An 18,536-nucleotide genomic window follows, 5' to 3' on the forward strand; every position below is an offset into this window, starting at 1 on the left:
CTTGAAACAGAGAAGTATGTGAAGTCTGCACTGTACCTAACCATCCGCAGTCAAATTTTGAGTTTAGAGTGTTATTTAATTCACTTCAAAATTTGCTTCATACAGAGTACAATACATATAAAGTTAGAGACTATGAAAACTAAGACCCGTAATGTGAAAAGAAGGGCTTGGAATTTCTTCAGTATTCTAAGTTTTCCTCCCTTAATATAAAAAATCTGTGACCAGAGTTAATTTTCTCAATATGTATTCTGGAAATGGTGCTCTTAATATGGGAATTAAGTAGCTGAGTTGGATATAAAATTCATGTCAATGCTATTAATACATTGATTTTTTTCTTATCTGCCAGTATTCTGGTATAGATTAGCAGCAGTGAGCAATATAAATTCTGAGAATGCATGCATGTGAGCCTATATGCAAGTGTACTAACTATAAATACATTATTCTGAATAAAAATTAAAATGATGCATATCCACTGAGGATTTTTATTATTTCTCATATCTTCTATAATGTTTTAATAAATAATAATAAAAAATTTCAAATTCCTAAACCTAAAATCCATCTTTTAATCTCATCCTCTCCATACTTTAAATTAAAAAAAAAAAAGGCATTATTTCATTATTTCTGTCACAATCTGTATAATACATACAGAACAGAAAGCTAGAAAAACACAAGCAATAACTCTGATACTAAGGCAAGAAACTGAAGAATTTGGAAACAGACCAGAAAATACTTAAAACAAAAACAAACAAACAACAAAACAAATAACCAAACATAAACACACATAAATTTATACTGAAACATAAGAAAAATGTGAGGAATTTCTTCACCCACACAAAACACATTCCTCAGAAGTTTACTTTGTCAGAAGTTACTACATTCACTTATGTATTACATAGCTACCACTACATGCCCGTAATACAGTTTTAAGAAAATAGATGGTAGTTTGAGTGGTCTTTAGCATGTACACAGGTATTCAGTGTATACATTAGTAATATTTATAAGATTTCCAGACAGTTGTTAGTATCATGTAGCAGTAATTGATGTGGTTTGCTTCACTTAAAATTATAGTATCAGCAGATCATGTTTCTTTATCTACAACTCGGGTCTGGGATTTTCAGACAGTGAAACACATCTCTACCTTAAAAATAAAGAATCCTGTCTGTGACATAGAGAGATTAATTTTAGATTTTACTTTCCATCTGAGTAACTTTTGACTAAAGTAATTAGCATATCTGGGGGCAGAATGAATGAAATACGGAGAATATTTATAGCAGTGCCTGAGTGCACAGATGAGTAAAAGACGAAACAGACATTTTTTCAAAAGAATACCACATGAGGTTGCAACCTGAAAAAAATCTTGATGCTACAAATGCATTATCATTTATGTCACAAAGAGTTTTGAATACAGGAGTGCTGATCAAGCCACAGGAGCATGTGCTTCAAAAATCATAAAAACAAATATAGAAAGGAAGAAATACATTTTTAAAAACTTTTTCTATTTTTCTCTTTTTTACCAGATATTTCAGATTCTTTCAGACAACAATTAAGGTCTACTATATCACTCTTCCATCTGCAAACCCCCTTCTCTCTAACCTCTTCATCTGCTATAGCAATTATCTCCTTTTCACCATGCAACTGTTCTTGACCTCACCCTCACACTCATTCTTCCTTTCTGAAATCCGGGTATTTACTACACTCTTAGTCATGAACAAAATTAGACCATAATCTTTTTTTTTTTTTTTTTGGCTGCCCTTTTTCTCCCTGTTTTCATTTCAAGTTTTTGTTATGTTCTACATTATGGTCTATTTCAGGGTGATTCATACCACTAATAAAGCTTCACCTCCTTAGTTTATTCTGCTTCAGTAGTTAATATATTTCAGCCTCTCCCACCTGTGTTATCTTTCTGAACTCTTAATATTAGATTATGCAAAAGCTGAATACTTTCACTGAGATTCCTAAACCACTGAAATTGTACAAATTTCAGCTTTTGAATTCAAGGAAAACAGAATTTTATTCTTAGGACTTCCCGCACATTCTTTTCTATTTCACTGCTTGTTCCTGTATCTTCATGATACACCACCACTACTATTTGTCAGTAGTGATTAGTATTCATACACAGCTTATTGGTTATTCTCAGTTTCTTCCTTTCCCAACCTTGAAACAAATTCAAGTCATACTTAATCTTCAACAAAATGCTTTTAAAATGCTTCATTTAAAGTTATTTATATCTATTCATATTACAATATTGCTGATTAAGTTCTCTTGGTACCTTCTGATTATTTAATCTCTTTCACAGCAACCCACTATCACACAGATTTATTGAAAACTATAAAATTTCATTCTATATAAAATTGCTTAACTCTTTCACTCTCACTCTTTTTGTGGACATGGTACATTTGCTTTTTTTTTTTTTTTTCTTTTTTTTTTTCCATATGCTTCACTCAACTGGCATTAACTTCAAGGTAGAATGAACTCTGTTCCTTGCAATTTATTCAACTTTCACAATGTTATGGGCTGTCACTATTTTCTCTACTCCACCATTTATGTTAAACATGATTTCTCATTTATCTTCTCTAACTTCCCTTGTAACAATATTGGTTTCATATCATGCCATTCCTTAAGACATACAACACCTTTCTGAGTTGATTTATAAGCCTAAAGAAATATTTAATCTGAGGTGTGTACAGGAAGATGTCACACATGCAATTGCTGATTTTATTTTTGCTAATTTATTACTGTTCTGATCTGATTCAGGCAGTGATCTTGTGATAGGACCTGAAGATGTCAGTGGGAAAAAGATTGTGATCAAATAGTGGAGGACAAATAAAAATAGTAATATAGGAATACGCTACTTGGGTCAATTAGAAAAGTCAGGAAGAAAAAATAAAGGAATACTAAAGCAGTTGTTTAATGAAGGTCTACACCCTCTAATACATTTCATGACATTCCCTTGTCCACAAGAGTATTATTTCTTTAAAATTAACTCAAAAACCAGAACCAAATTCTGCCAGTTGACTAATTTTCTACCATTAAAGCTTCTACATTTACAGTTATGTAGACTACTGTTCTTACATATTAGTATCAAGGTAATAGCAAAATCAAAATACTGCAACTGTCAATTAACACTGGAACCAAATACACAATTAAGGTTATTTTAACCTCAGTCAATGACAAAGGCTATCTGAATTTTAGAGCACAGAAAAAGCAGGACAAAACAAAGCAAAACAAAACATGACCTGGACACTGTTTTAGTTAGTCAAAAATCAGAAATTGTGAGGTTAGGTGTATTTCTGATCAATATCGATCGATATTTATCTCTGGTTACTATGATTTGCCATTTATTAAGTTTTGAATTAAATGCTATATAGTTACTGACTCCACTCAGTTGAAATGTATCAATTGTTCTGGGTATTTTTGTTTGTACTAGATGAGGCACTGAAGGCTCTCCAAACATCATACTCTTCAAATCCATTAGGCTGGACAATTATAGTTGTGATAATAATATAATAAACAGTATTATTATCATCATTGTAGCCACAAAATTTCATATTAGTGCTGTATTTTAGAAGGTGTGGTGATAGTGAAGATGAACTTCTTTAGGAGTAAATGTTAAACAACAGATGACAGATAAGATGGAGAGTATACAGAAAGAAAAGCTGACTATCTAAATACCCACTGCCACACCCACTAATGATACTTGCTTTATCAGGTTACTCAAACTTAAAAAAAAAAAAAAAAGGTAAAAAAAAGTTCCATTACATCTGAAAACAACAACAATAAACCAAAACAAACAAACCAACCAACCAAACAAAAAAACAGATTAACATTTCTCAGCCCAGCCACTAAAGATTTGTTTTATCTATAGGTTTGGAAGTAACACGAAACAGTTTCATGTTTGCTAGACTAAATTGGTTCTTGCTAAAAAATATAAAACAATTCTAAAGAAAATGAGAACTATAGGCATGATATTAGCCATGTGAACACAATGAGTTGAATTCCTGATGTAAACTGCTGCCTCCTGCAAACAGCACTCTTCAAGATCCGCTTGGGTTTTTACAAGTTCTGAAAATATATACAATTACAGCACTACACTGCATCTTCACATTATTCTTGTTTATAGCCTTCTATGAATAGTGCGTTCTGTAAACTATATACTAACTGCTTCAGCCACTCAGCATAAGCAAATTTCATCAACAGGTCTGCTGAGGAGTAAATTTTGAGTACTGCTACCAAAATATCTTTGGGAGTCAAGGCCCTTGAAGAAACAAAGAAATTAAGAAGTAAAAATTACTGTGAAATGATATGTCCAGCATTTCCACGCTCAGTTAACTTTGAGTAAATAGGATAGAAGTAGATCGAGCCTATTATGTTTATGCTTACTGCCTACATTCACCTTCTATCTGTTCATCCAAATCAACCTCGTAAAGAATCCACCTCTAGTTTTTATCACGTTCTTTTGGAATTATTAAACCCATTAATGAAGGATGCTTTCTACAGAAAATGGAAATGGAGTTTATATTGCTCAAGAGAAAATTAAGGAATGTATAAACATTTTAAAAAATAATTCTTTTGACAGATTTTAATTCAATACATTCCCAGTTTTTAAGATTAATTGACAGAAACAATCAAGAACATGAACAGAAGTGCTTAGCTGCTCATTAATGAAACAGAATTTCCAAGCAAGAAAAGATTATCACTTTGTATGGAGGGCAAGAAAGAGGATTACCTTTCTTTACATTAAATAAACCAACCAAAATTAATTAAGATATCAGATTTTCCACAGAAATTCTCAAAATAAATAAAAAAAATAAAAATAGATAAATATAAAAGAGCATTTTTTATGAGTGCAGGAGGTTTTAACTACTGTGTTACTCCCTATGAGGTAGGCAAAAAATACAATAAAACAGTAAATTTCATTGAGTGTGACAACTATTAAGGTAGGTTTTGTTTATACTGAAGGACTTAAAAGTAGAAGAGAGGGACAGAAAAATTCAAACCCAACGAAAGATTGGCTCAAAATAACAATTTGAGATTGCTATGTGACAAGAAGACATCTAGGTCAAGTATTAAAAATAAATACATAAATCATTAATCAGGAGCAACACGAAGTTAGTAAAGCTGACTTAAACCACATTAATAATTATCTCATAATTTTGTGAGCAAGTAATTAATGTAAATTAAGTACTGTAAAAAAACATGTAACAGTGTATCACAGCTTGGGAATGTACATTTTAAAAAGTCTTAATTATGTTTACCTTTGAGTTTTCTCTAGATAGTTATCTGAATAACATATGAACTTGTTTTTAAGAACTTATGTTCTAAAACATCACACTTGATGTACACAACATGAGTTTCACTCATTGGTACTTATCAGTGCAGAGTAACACTGAAACAATTTTCTGTTAATGTAGTTCAATTTTGAATACATGTGAATTGGTCACGTAGTCTATCTATTATGGATACATATCATTTTGGATTTAAAAGTGTTTTATTCTGTGTGGGTGAAACTATTTCTGGCTTACTTTCTGATGTAGACTGGAAATACCTGTTGGCATTTGATGAGGGTACCGTGACAACACTTCATAGTTTTGTCAGTGAGGTAATGAATAACAGTAGAACAACTTTACATTGTCAAATACACACACGAAATCTACACAGATTAAGTCCAAGGTGGCTGATTAATTTACTTCACAGTCAAATGCAGAGGTATCACCAAAGATCAGGTCTGCCATTATGTCAAACGTAAACATGGTTTGATTTAATGCTTATTGAATTCAATGGGGAAAAAAAAGTCTCAGATTCTACATCTGAAGAGAGGCAAACCCCAAGCAGATACAATTCTTATATATTTATCTTCATCTTAAAAATAACTATAAATACCAGGGACTTACAAAGGCAATAAATACAGATAGATATAAAAATACCAATTCTTCTTAAGAAGTTTTATATATTTATTTATTCGGTTTGTTTATACAGTGTAGAAGAAAATAAACAATATTAAATTCCAGATCTATTCAAAAAAGGGAATTCCCTTTGTAAAGGACAGGTGAAAACAAAAGCAAAAACATAATTTGCTGGCAAGTTGCCCCAGACTAATTCTTAATTGATGTTGTTCAAAGAGCTTAGTAGTTTTATAGAGTTCTTTACAAACTAGATTGAAATTTTCAGCTTATAAACACTTGAAAAGTGCAATAATTTAAACACTGCACATCATTTTAGTTAAATCAACACACATTCAAGAGTATTTAGCCCTAGGGGAATTGAACTTAATTATATTGATTTTGAATCAGTTATTGTTACAACTGCATTTTTTTTTTCTTTCTATACAAAGAAGATTTGAATGATTTATCTCACTGAATGATGAAAAAGGAATAATTTTACCCTGGATCCTCCTGTTCTGTTAGGGAATTTTGTTTTGACCTTTATTTAAATTATTTTTTAATTAGAAAATGAACACACTTGATTGTTAATATTTTATTCTTGGAGTAGGTGGGTTTAAATTAGTTTCTTTCTTACTAAACTTCTAAGCTAAATTGTTCACTAAACTCTCCACCTCGCTGACATATACATAAGTTAAATACCATGATGATTCTGAATAGTTAAATTTGCCTCATGTGCATTCTGTTTATATTTGCCATAACTTTTAAGACAGCCATAAATAATAAACTTAAAAGTATAATTTATTTTGCCTGTTGTTCAACAGGTAAAACAGTTGTCCATTCCTAACTTTGCTTATTTGTAGCCACTTATCTAAGCTTCTGCAATTAGCACAGGATTCAAAAAGGACTAAAAGCACATAAAGTCCAATTATATAAGTGAACTCACACTTGAAATTAAAGAACTTCAATAGATAAAGTTATAAGTTTTACATCAGAATAATGAAAATGATAAGTTTTACAATCTTACAGACTAAACTACTCTATTAAAATTATATTACCTTACATGGGAATTCTTATAAAAGATATAAAAATAAAAAATTAACTGACCAAAGCAGTTAGGATGTGTAACAGTCACTGTCATGGAGAACGAACATCATATTTTTAGCAACTTTTAAAGTAACAAGACAATGTCTGCTTTTTACCTTATATCAGAGAATGTTTTGTAAGACTCTAATATAGTTTCCTTTTTTTTTTTCATACAAGATACATAAATTGTAACACAAAATAATCTGAGAAAAAAGGTGAACAGAATCCTTTAAAACAATGGAGAAATATTAATCATAGAAAGAAAATATTTTAACTAGAAAAGATATAACATTTGTATGATGTAGCAAGATTTTTCTGCTTTTCTGATCAGAAAAGCTAAATACAGTACATGAAAAGCAGTACATTAGAGGTACTGATACAACGACTGGAAAATGGTGTATAAATTAGCAATAAGAATACAAAAATATACATGAGTAAATACACATTTTTTTCTGTATCTGGTAACACAGTTCTTGAAACTCTGAAATCTTTGAACTTCTCCAAAGTCTGGTTCAGTGAACGCATCAAGGTATACTAAAACTGGAGAAATGTCTGAATAGCATCATCATCCTCAAGGCAGCCAGGTCTCTGAACAGACTTTCCCTCAGGATTCTGGTTAGAAGAGGAGGAAAAGAGGAGAATAGAATGCAATGAGGTAGCAAAATAGTCACTAAAACCAATATATTCAATTTTCCTTAATGCTTAAGAAGTCTTAATTTTACTTACCTGCTCCCAAATTCCAGATTCTTCAGTTTTCACTTGACTAGTCCTGAATAACTTAACTACATCTCATAGTGCTCTGTGACATCAGTACTGTCTCCTTGTGCAACTGTATTAATTATGCAATGAAAAAAGGGAATTCATCTCTACCATTTCTATAATGAACAAACACGTTGATGGGAAATCACAAAAAGATATAACGCTCTCTTAGGGGAAATAAAACAAAGTTTAAAGTCAGGAACTAGCATGACGCATGGATAACATGCATGTTGTTAATAAAGTGAAATAGTAGTAATTATTTGTACAAAAGTATAAAAAACAAAAATACTGAGCAGTCATAGCTATGGAAGAACCAATTACTAAAATTTATTCCAAGTAAGTTTTTATAAATATTTCCATTTGCAATAAATGAAAGATGTTTGAAAGAGAATTTTGAATACAGTGCACACAACTCACATGGTATGATGACAGCCTATGCAATGTTTTAGTATATGTAGACCAGACTACAAGTAGAGTCTGACAAAACCTAAGAAGGCAGACCTGGCTAAGAGTCAGGAGTCACGCTTATTAAATTGAACTCTCAGGGGTATCATGCAATCAGAGGTCACAATCGAGGCAACAGAAGCAATGTCACGATATCAGAGAAAGGGCCAATTCAGACCTGCTCCCTGACAGGCAGTGAGGTCACGGCTTGCGGCAAATAACTGTATTAAAAGGGAATATTCTCTGCACACTTTTAGAACTGTCATCTGAAAAAACAAAGCCAGGTCATTGGTAGGTTAAATCAGAACTTTCTGCCTTAGTAGCACATAGCTTCTTTTCTTTTTACATTCACTACTAATTTCTCAATTACAAAATATACTCCCATCAGATACTAAAGCAAATTCTCAGTAAATTTAACTTTGAAATTAAAAACAAAAAAATCTATCTTTGACAAAAGAAATCCCTGTTCTCTTCATAAACTGAAAATTACTGTGCTTGCTTCATATGAGAAAAGCAAAACAAAACAAAACAAAACAAAGAAACATGAAAGTGCTTTAGGGTACTGACCTCAGTTTCACATTCAGTTTCTTAGTAACCTTTACACTTAACTTGGTCTTAAAAACATTCATAAAATTTAGTTATTCAGAATCTCCTTCTTTAATAATGATTGTGAAAGTGAAATAAATTTCTTCTTTTGTCTGGCTACTTTGATTTGTTTATCTGGTTACCTGGACCGGGTTATCTCTAAGATTCTAAAAACATAGTAAATTATGAAATTATAACCATACATCAAATTTGTTAAACAGACAAGAGATCTACAACAGAAGAACTATTCTAGACTGTCATGTAAAAAAAATAAAAAAAATAAAATATAATCTCTGCATCCATCCTTTCTTAGGAATCTGAGAGAATACAAGTGTACATATATATTTATATATATAATAACTAGAAAACACATTATTTCCACCTTTCTTTATACACATAAGCCAGGTAAAATACCTGCAGTGCATACATCAAAATACCACAAACCTAAGAATTTGAAACAACTGCTAAAATGGATCTGTATTGTAAATGGTAAGAGTTGAACCATAAAAGTATAAATTTGGAAGATGTACATGAGAGATATACACATCATATCACAGAATTTACACAGATATCACTGAATGATTGTAGATTTTTATTACAATATTTGAGGTGCTCCTACAATTCCTTATAAAATCTTCTAAGTCTACCATATATACTGTCTCCTTTTATAGATTACATGAAATTTGTAAAAGGTATAGGACTCACCTATACTATTAGTCCTGAACAATATAAATTTTTTAATAACCTGACTTCGACTTGAATGATTTCAATGTTTTGCCTGAAAAAATGTTGCACATTATTGAAATATATTATCTGTGTGATCCACAACATTAATAGCTATAAAAAAGATAAAGACTAAGATGTACATTCAATATTAAATACATTATCATATCAAAAATAGCATTTTTGGATAGCTGTAGATCTCTGACCTCATTAATGCTACCAGTTCTCCATAACACCATTGTTCACCTTATAGAACAGGATAAAAATAATTCCTTTATAAGAAACTTTAATCAATTACATTTTCAAATTAATTAAATGCTCTGGGATAAAGGCCTTCCTTAAGTCTACCTTTGAGAGTACCTGAAGTATGCAAAGATACTGCTATTAAACATAGCTATGGGAAATATTTCTTTAATCATGATTTAATATGAATCATGCTGTGCAACTGAAACAAGTATTTGTTCCTATAAAATATTTCTAAGAATCCATTTTATTCCTTGTTCTTAGTTCCATACAAAATGGAAATACATCTGCAAGATGAGCCGTTGTGTAGTGCAACAGTTGTGATATTTCTATGGACACAGAGCACACTTTCCATGGGTTATGTTAAAATACCATTCACTTACCAAGATAAATGTAATGTTTGAAATATTCATTTTGGATAATACTTGGAATGTATCTGAAAATGCACTTTTAATGACCTCATCATTAGCATTTTTTTTTCCATGTAAAATGAGCACCTTTGCATTTGGCTATTTTTGAGTAGAAGCAAGACGAATAAACAAACCATCCCAATCTTGACTACAGTCCCCAGGCATCCAAACAAATGACAACAAATTCAATAATTACTTTTACCTACACTTACTAAATCCAAGTGCTTTAACACTTTATTTTAGAGGAGTTTAGTTAAACTTATTCTCCCTCACCCCCTCCAACCAAATCCATTTGGATTTAACTCGTTTCTAAAATTATCTGTCTTTTGCACTCTAAGACCTGGGTCACAACCTTACTTAGGGACAGGAAATAGTTATCAGGTCACTGAATGGTCAAATGGAAAAGGATTTGAAATGCTTCAGGACTCAGGGGTCTTTTCATCCAAAATGATTGCCTTATGTATTATAAAACGTTGTGGATCTGAAATGGAGTCAACTTACCTATATATATATATTGTCTGAGCAGACACTACCTAGCTTTTGCACATACAGTTCAAGAAAAGGAGAGCTAAAATCTCAGAAGAAGCAAATGAAACTATCAGAAATATTGTGCTTCCTTATTCAACAATGCCATAAACTAGTTCTCAACCTCTGATGAAATTTTGGGTGAAATCTCATTCCTACTGAAGTCATCATGAGGTAGTTAGTCGTTAGCAAAATAGCAGTAAGATTTTTTTTATTTTTTTCCCCTAATGCACACTTCCTTTTAACTGCTGTGCTAGGAAAGCACAGGTGACATAGCTTACATGTTGTATAAATTTCAAGTTTCAGAAGATTTACTTCCAATGCATTAATAAAGTCCTGATACCACCGCAAATTGCAACTCTGCAAAACAGTAGAGGCAAGAACAAAGAGATAATACATGAGCAGGTGAAATATGAGGTCAAAATCAGAAATATTTAACAGTAGAATAGTGGAATCCTGAAGAGTAGAACCACAGTGAGATCTTATAATACTAAATTGGAATGTATTCCTGGACTTCCTCTTTAGGAACTTCAGGCAAAGAGAAAATCTTTTTCTCTCTCTCTTTTTCTTTTCATCTTTTTTTTTTTTTTAATTGAATGTGAAAAGCAAAAATTGTAATAAAAATGTCATATGCCTAGATCATTTATAAATATCCAGATGCTGAAGTTTACGGCATGAATGCACATAAATGACATTTTATTTATTCATTTTTAAACTTACACTATTTCAGGATTGCTTCATTCCAGGAATAGAGAAAAAGTCTACATTATCATTGATGGACAGGAGGCTGGAAAATTAGGCACAGATTTTATTTTTTAGTTTTGTTTTATAATAAGAAACTGGGCCACTAAAACTATGTAACTGAAGCTTGAGTGCGTGCACTGTAAGGCCCCTGCAGTCTTTTACAACTTTTCAGTGTACCGCTGCTGTGAACTGGGTTTGCACTCTGCCAGCAGAGCAGCTCTGACCCATGGAGAGCACTCCTTCAGATCAACACTGCCTCAGGCTTTACTGCTTTCTCCAAGAAGTCTTACATTTCAGGCATCAAGTTGAATTTCTTCTGGAGATGATTAACCCAAACCCATGACAGATTTTTTCCAAGATATCCAACTCCTTATGTTTATTTTATCCTGGCTCTTTTTGGATGTACTGGACATAAGTAACCTACTCATTTTACATGTTAAAGGGCTGGTGGAGAGCCATTAATTCCTTAAAATGAGAAAATATTTCAATGTGAGAGTTCTGTTGTGTGAGCTCACACTAAATAATAAGAAACAAAGCCATAGAGTTCTGATTTTAAAAGATAGATTCCCTTCCACACTACAGGTTTCTGTAACGCATTTTCATCACATTTCACGATAGACCTTAGATTCTCTGGAAATGCATTATTATGTCATTTTTGTCAGTGCCACATGGTTTAGAAACTGCTTCCCTAATCTGGCATACAAATTTGAAGCCTGGGAGATATATAATAAGTGCATTTTACTGTAAACATGGCAATTCAGCCAGTAGAACTGCAGCAAGACTAGATTTAGAATGTGGTTATTGATCCTTTTCAGACCACAGCTAAATTAATGATGACTAAACTTAAAAAATGGATGTTTACAAATAATGTGTGCTTCCTGGGAGCTGATGCCATTTTTCCATTGAAAATAGCTCATTTAAAAAAGATGAAAACAGCTAACAAATGCCTGTTAACTACAGTTCAGTGTACATTTAAATGTCCTTAAATAACAAATAACAAAATATTTAAAGCATACAAAAAGATTAATATTAGCATTTCACTCTCAGTGCTTTCTCTTAACTCTCACACATATATTTAAAAGCATCAGTGATTAGAATCAGTATCAATTCTATTTATTACATTTTTTTCTTCAGTGTTGGTAATACAGAATATCTAAGAAATTGTGTTTATAATTATGTAGAAATATTTTAATAAGCTCATATAATTAACTCAAATTACCACTTAAATTACCACATCCCAAAGTCTCAAGTTCTATTTTTCAATGAGCACTAGTAATAATAAACTATAAGAATGCTTTGCTACATTTTTTTCACCTGAAAGTGCAAAGAATTTCATAATTGTGAGCTATCAGAAAGCTGTAAAACAGACAATTTTAAACGGATTCTTGATATTTATCTTTCAATCATATGACATAACCAGAAGATCATTTCACCTCTTCTTCTTGTAACAGTATAAAAAAAATAAGTATTATTTCTACTGACAATCTGAAGATAAACGAAAAATTAAAAGTCACCTGAAAAAGTTCATTATCAGAGTCATATTTGTGAAATATGTTTTAATATAGTATCTGTTATGTTTTTTACTTTTTACTGGCCAGTCACTAGTAAGAATAAAATGACAGGAAATGCATTATTGCCAGTTAGACCTACGGGTTCCCAAATTACAGTAAACATATCCTGATAATATAATCCAATGCATTTTTTAAAAAGTTAAAGTTCCTGGCAATGGTCACTGTGTACATTCCTGAGTGAAACCAAGTTATATTCTTTCCACTTCTTTGAACTGTATGGTATAGGTGCGCCACTGATGGATATGAATATGGCTATGACTAAAAATAAATATATTATATGTGGTAATAAATCACTTTACCTACAAAATTAAGTAGAACATAGTTCATGAAATTCTGAGAAACTCTAAGTGAATCATATACAAATAATACACGATTTAGGTAACTTGACTTGTCTCCCAGGTGATCAACTGCATTCTTCCAACTTGCTCTCAAGATTGGAATCCAGCTTCCAATTCCACTGAACAGGAATTATTTGGATAACCCACCAAAATTGTTGAGGTATAAAGATTACTCCAAAAGATGTATACTGTTTCCAAAGCTTGTAGCAAAAAAAAAAAAAAAAAAAAAAGTGCCAGGCCTGGGGGCTCCTTCTTTAGTTTTGTACTGCTGCGCTAGGACAAAGCAGTCACACTGTTGGTTGGTAAAGTAGATATCCATCCTCTGTATGAATGATGGCATTACACACCCTGTAATTACAAACCCACAGCTGGTAGAGATGCTCTGTTACACATTCAGCCAGGACTAATTGGAACTTCCCAAGAAAAGAGCAGTCAAAGATAGATTCTTCCTTCAATTCCTAATCTACTTTGTCCAAAATCATTTAGAGTATTTTACACTATATCAATGACTGAAATAGCCTCCAGATAACAAAAGAAGCAGTTAGAAAGCTTTCTAAAAATATGTTTTTCTGCAAAATAGGAAATGATGAACATTTTCTGTGTTCCTTGTAACTTTTCTAAAATTTTGAGGTCTTTGAAATATTATAAAAAAAAATATGCAAAAATACCCAAGCATGTTCATCACAATAGTAAACAGGTATGTATTTTTTTAATCAGCTAACTAGTGCTAACTGAAACTTAACAACCTGGCTGGAAGCTTAACCCCATCACACCAAAAGAAGCAATGTAATATATATAATCCCAGGAAATGTCCACCAAATCACTGGAAATGATGTTTTCAGTATATCAAGTCTTTTTTTTTTGATCAAGACATAGTTTCTTAAGAGAAATAGTAAGCACACTCGCAGATTCTGTGACTTACATTATAACCTAATGAAGCTAATGTCACAATATATAACTATGGTCCAAAAATGCTATTTATTTAAATAGAAGTTTTCACAAATCTGTATGACTACATATAATAAATTAATTTTAAAGAAACTGAAACAGCAGCTTGAGAGAAAGCAATCACATTACAAAATGCATGTTGATACTGCAAATGATATTAAAGAGTAATTGTTAATAATTTACTACACTATTCAAATCTATATCTATTTATATTCAGAATATATGCATGCGTGTATAAACACATGTATGTACATATATTAATGCATACATACATCTACATACATACATATAAACACATTTAATTACCATCCCATGGCCTGTGCCTTCACATGTTGCTTGTATTTTTAAATTGTATATTGTCTGTAGGAACATTTCCTTATGTGCTGATGAAGCATGTAATGCAAAGAGTTTGTCTCTGACTAACTTGTGTGCTATTGGACTCAACTGTGAATTAATGGTCCCCTTTTGGGATTATCATAACATCTGTGAGCAAAACATGACGACTTCCAAAATTTAATAAAAATGTATTATGTCACTCAAGTTTTGAAAGTCATATATCTCTTCAACCATGCTGTTTTCCTGCAATGCCTATGTCAAATTAAAGATATGAATTGTCCCATGGGATCAAAGCTTTCCACAAGTTTTCAAAATTGGATGTCAACATTTATTTTGCATATCAGTTCCTCCTGATTTTTGAAACAGGATGATCTTCATAAAGAAATAATTCTTCAAGCCTATTTTGTAGAACTTTAGCCAAATAAGTCTATATGGTTATTTCTTTCACCTATTGTTATTATTTTCTCAGAAATCAAAATTAGATTTTAAGTGAGAAATAAGCAGGAGACTTAAAACTAAAGATCCTGCATATATATTTTTAATTAAAAAAATATAAGAAGAATATACATAAATTATCAACATACTGTGAACAATCAGAAAGCCTGTTTAAAATCTTTCATATAGCATCACTATATTTTAGGTTTAATAACATCTTGTCTGTATCAAGATTTGGAGAATGAAAATTTATATTTCTAGAGAGTATTTTCAAGAACTAAAAAAAAAAAAAAAGATAATTAAACAGTTATTCATTTCATTTGAAGCCAAGAATGTTGCATATTACATCAACACTGTATCTTCACTATGTTTAGATATTGCAGGTGTATTATACAACCCTGTAGGCTGGATGAAAAGGCAAATTATGATAGAACGTATCCTTTATCTCAGAATTGATTCATTTTAATAAGTTCAGGAGAGGGTGACATTATTTAATTACAAGGTTTTCTCTTTATGTTCAATAGATTCATATTCAGACAATACCTAGGTTTTCATTTGCTATATTCCCATTGTCTAATAAGTGTATACCATTCATTAATGTCTAAAACAATAAACATCAGAAAATCATACCTGTACAAATACAATAGTTTTATTTGCAGCTGATATTTTAATTACTTCCTCAAGATAATGTATAAGAAAATATAAATGATACCTACTGTTTAATTAAGCCATAAAAACTCTTTGCACATAAAAATCAGATATTAAGCTCATTGCTTTCTACCCTTTATTTTATACCTTCTCTTTTTAATTCTTTTTTTTTTCTATTTGTATAGTTAAACACAAACTGAAGATACAATGAAGACGAAAGACATTCATCCTACACTTTAACTAGATTACCTCCTAAATATTCATTACCATGATGTGTTCCAGTTTGAAAACTTAAAACTGTTCTAATTGTTTCACTTCCGAGGGCATCCCCTTTCAAAAGTAGTGATTCTGCTATTTAACAGATAACACATGTGTACTTACTATTGATGCTAAGGTTTCTCCTCTCATTTGCCTCTTTAAAGAAATACAGTGGGAAACTTTTTTTTTTTTTTAATATATATATATATTTGTTTAGTAATTTATGAAGGAGATGGAGTGGAGTTCTGCCAGAGTACTAGCTACCTGTCTGTAAAGGTAAAAGGGCTTAAATACAGGAAGTTTATTTCCACCATGCAATGAACTGGTCTGTATTCTCTCTTGATTTAGAATATGTTGTCCACACGATTTATGGATACAGAGTAAAATCATTCCAACTTCTTGTTACAGAAATAACTCTCACTCTGGAACCGACACAAGGCAATTTTTTCCAGGCAAGAGAGGAAGAAATGGTCAAAAGGTGTGAGAGGGGAAATAGGAAACAAGTTTTTCTGTGAATGAGAGCAGAAATGACTGGTAGCACAACTCTGAAATCACCGTGCAGGTGGATAGTGGATAACATACAGAATGTTATCCAAATTTTAAACTTAGAAGCTCTGAATTCTGGTTGACAGTATCTCAGGTTGACAGCATCTACATATTAGCAAACACCCTGTGCTGCACCCTTGATTCTAATTCACAACCTAGTGTTTTATGGCCATACCATCTATAGTATCAATACCTCAGGTAGAAGAACAATTTTATATTCTGATCAAGCAGAATAGCATTGCTTGTCTTCTTGAAGGCTCTGCAGATTGCATGTAAGCTCCCAACATAATGTTACTGACAAAAAAATAATGTTTATTAGCTGGCCAAAGGAGTACAATCTTCCTTGACATGAAAAACAAAGCATGCCACTACAGTGCTTGCATTTTGATGTAAATTTCAATAATATTTTGCATACATACACTAGCTTTCCACAATGAACCAAATGTCTAAAGGCAGAAACAGATAAACCAGTGGCAGGAAAGGTAGGCTAAACCTGCACTGACTTCAGGGTACTGAGCCTGAGACTCTCTTTGATATGGCTTTGAACAGTCACACTACTGCTTCTAGGCTTTGGACATCCATGTTTTTGTTTGTTTGTTTGTCTGTTTCCAGGCAGTCTGTATGTCCTATTTATTCAGCAAGATGACTTTTGCATATGGTGGCATATGAGGATATGCCACTGGAACAGATACAATAAAATGGAAATACTAAATAAGGCACCATATACACAGACTCTTCATATTCTACGTAAATTCATAGAATCATAGAATCATTAAGGTTGGAAGAGACCTTCAAGATCATCTGGTCCAACCATCACCCTACTACAAATGTCCCCCACTAAACCATGTCCCTAAGTGCCAGGTGCAATCTTTCCTTGAACACCCCCAGAGACGGTGAGCTTGAATGCAAGGCAAACATAGGTGCAGACTCATTTTTCCCCTTCAGAATTGCCCAAGAATTGCTTCCAGCCAAATCTGAGCATGGACTCATGAATGTGAGGCAAATTTGGACTTGCTATGGCTACGTTAATTGACAAGATTCCAGTTCAGGTATACTCGGCTCAATTGCACACCTGCCTAAGTAAAGTTCTAACTTCTATTACCACTTAGACAATGTTTAATAGAGTATTATCATTTTTTCTTTTACCTTGTGGGGTTGGGAATGATGAGGCATTGTATGGCTATGTCATTGAAAAAGATACAATGACAGAGGTGACAGCTTTCTGAGCACAGTTGAACACTGAGTTGCAAAAGGAACCAAAATAGTCTAAAAAAATGCCTCCAGAGATGCTCAAAGGTATTTTAAATAGTCAAACTTGGCCTTATCCTACCCATATTGAAATCAAGGAGAGTTTTACCGTCAATCTCAATAGTAAAAGAACTAAAACAGTATTTATGGACTTCTGGAATCTTATATTTGCATGCTGAAGGTTTTTTTTTTTTTTTTTGTATTCTGTCAAATGTTGTATTTTTAGGGAATATTTATTAAAGTAAATTCCTTTAAATAATGTTATCAATCATCAGGAATTAATAGGTAGTTTGAGAAAAGGTGACTCTGAAATGAAGAATTTGAATTGATATTTCACTTAAAAATTTTATTCTAGCTATTTTATACTTCTGTGGCATGCTTATATGTTCTTGAAAGTAAATTAATAAAAATAATAATAAAAAAATAAATTAAGCACCAGTTCATTATGAATTAATCTCAAGGAGCACACCCCCTCAAATGAATTGAAATTGAAAAGCTTCACTGCTGTAACTTGAGACACTGAGGAACAGATAAGGACCTTAAACTCCTGCCTGCTTCAATTTCTTCATATTGTTGTACATTTCAAGTAGGCTTGCTTAAAAGACACTAGGAGATATATATGCTTATATGCATACAGACAAAGTGAAATTCTTTTTCATACCTTCAAAGTAACCAGCATTTGCAGGCAATGTCTTCCTTGGTGGTTTCACATGGAGATGTTTATTTTCATTGTTTTTGAACAACGCCAGGCGCACAGCTGGGTCTAGACGACAAGAACAAGTTAAAATCAAAGGTCAGACCTGGCTCATT

At 32.1% G+C, this 18,536-nt stretch overlaps 1 protein-coding gene across 13 annotated transcripts in view; it reads right to left on the bottom strand.

Moving 5' to 3' along the window:
• The window catches only part of LRRIQ1 (leucine rich repeats and IQ motif containing 1), a 129,585-nt gene that overhangs the window by 25,948 nt on the left and 85,101 nt on the right, over positions 1 to 18,536 (bottom strand). For 11 of the 13 annotated variants that reach the window (XM_066995599.1, XM_066995578.1, XM_066995594.1 and 8 more), the window contains one exon: positions 18,388 to 18,489. In XM_066995599.1, the coding sequence (XP_066851700.1) occupies positions 18,388 to 18,489 (102 nt within the window). Of the gene's footprint in view, positions 1 to 5,805; positions 7,578 to 18,387; positions 18,490 to 18,536 lie in introns of those variants that run through there. The other 2 variants (XM_066995616.1, XM_066995609.1) reach the window with 2 other exon arrangements.

This window comes from Anser cygnoides, chromosome 1 (assembly GCF_040182565.1).
Source record: "Anser cygnoides isolate HZ-2024a breed goose chromosome 1, Taihu_goose_T2T_genome, whole genome shotgun sequence".
Classification (NCBI taxonomy): domain Eukaryota; kingdom Metazoa; phylum Chordata; class Aves; order Anseriformes; family Anatidae; genus Anser; species Anser cygnoides.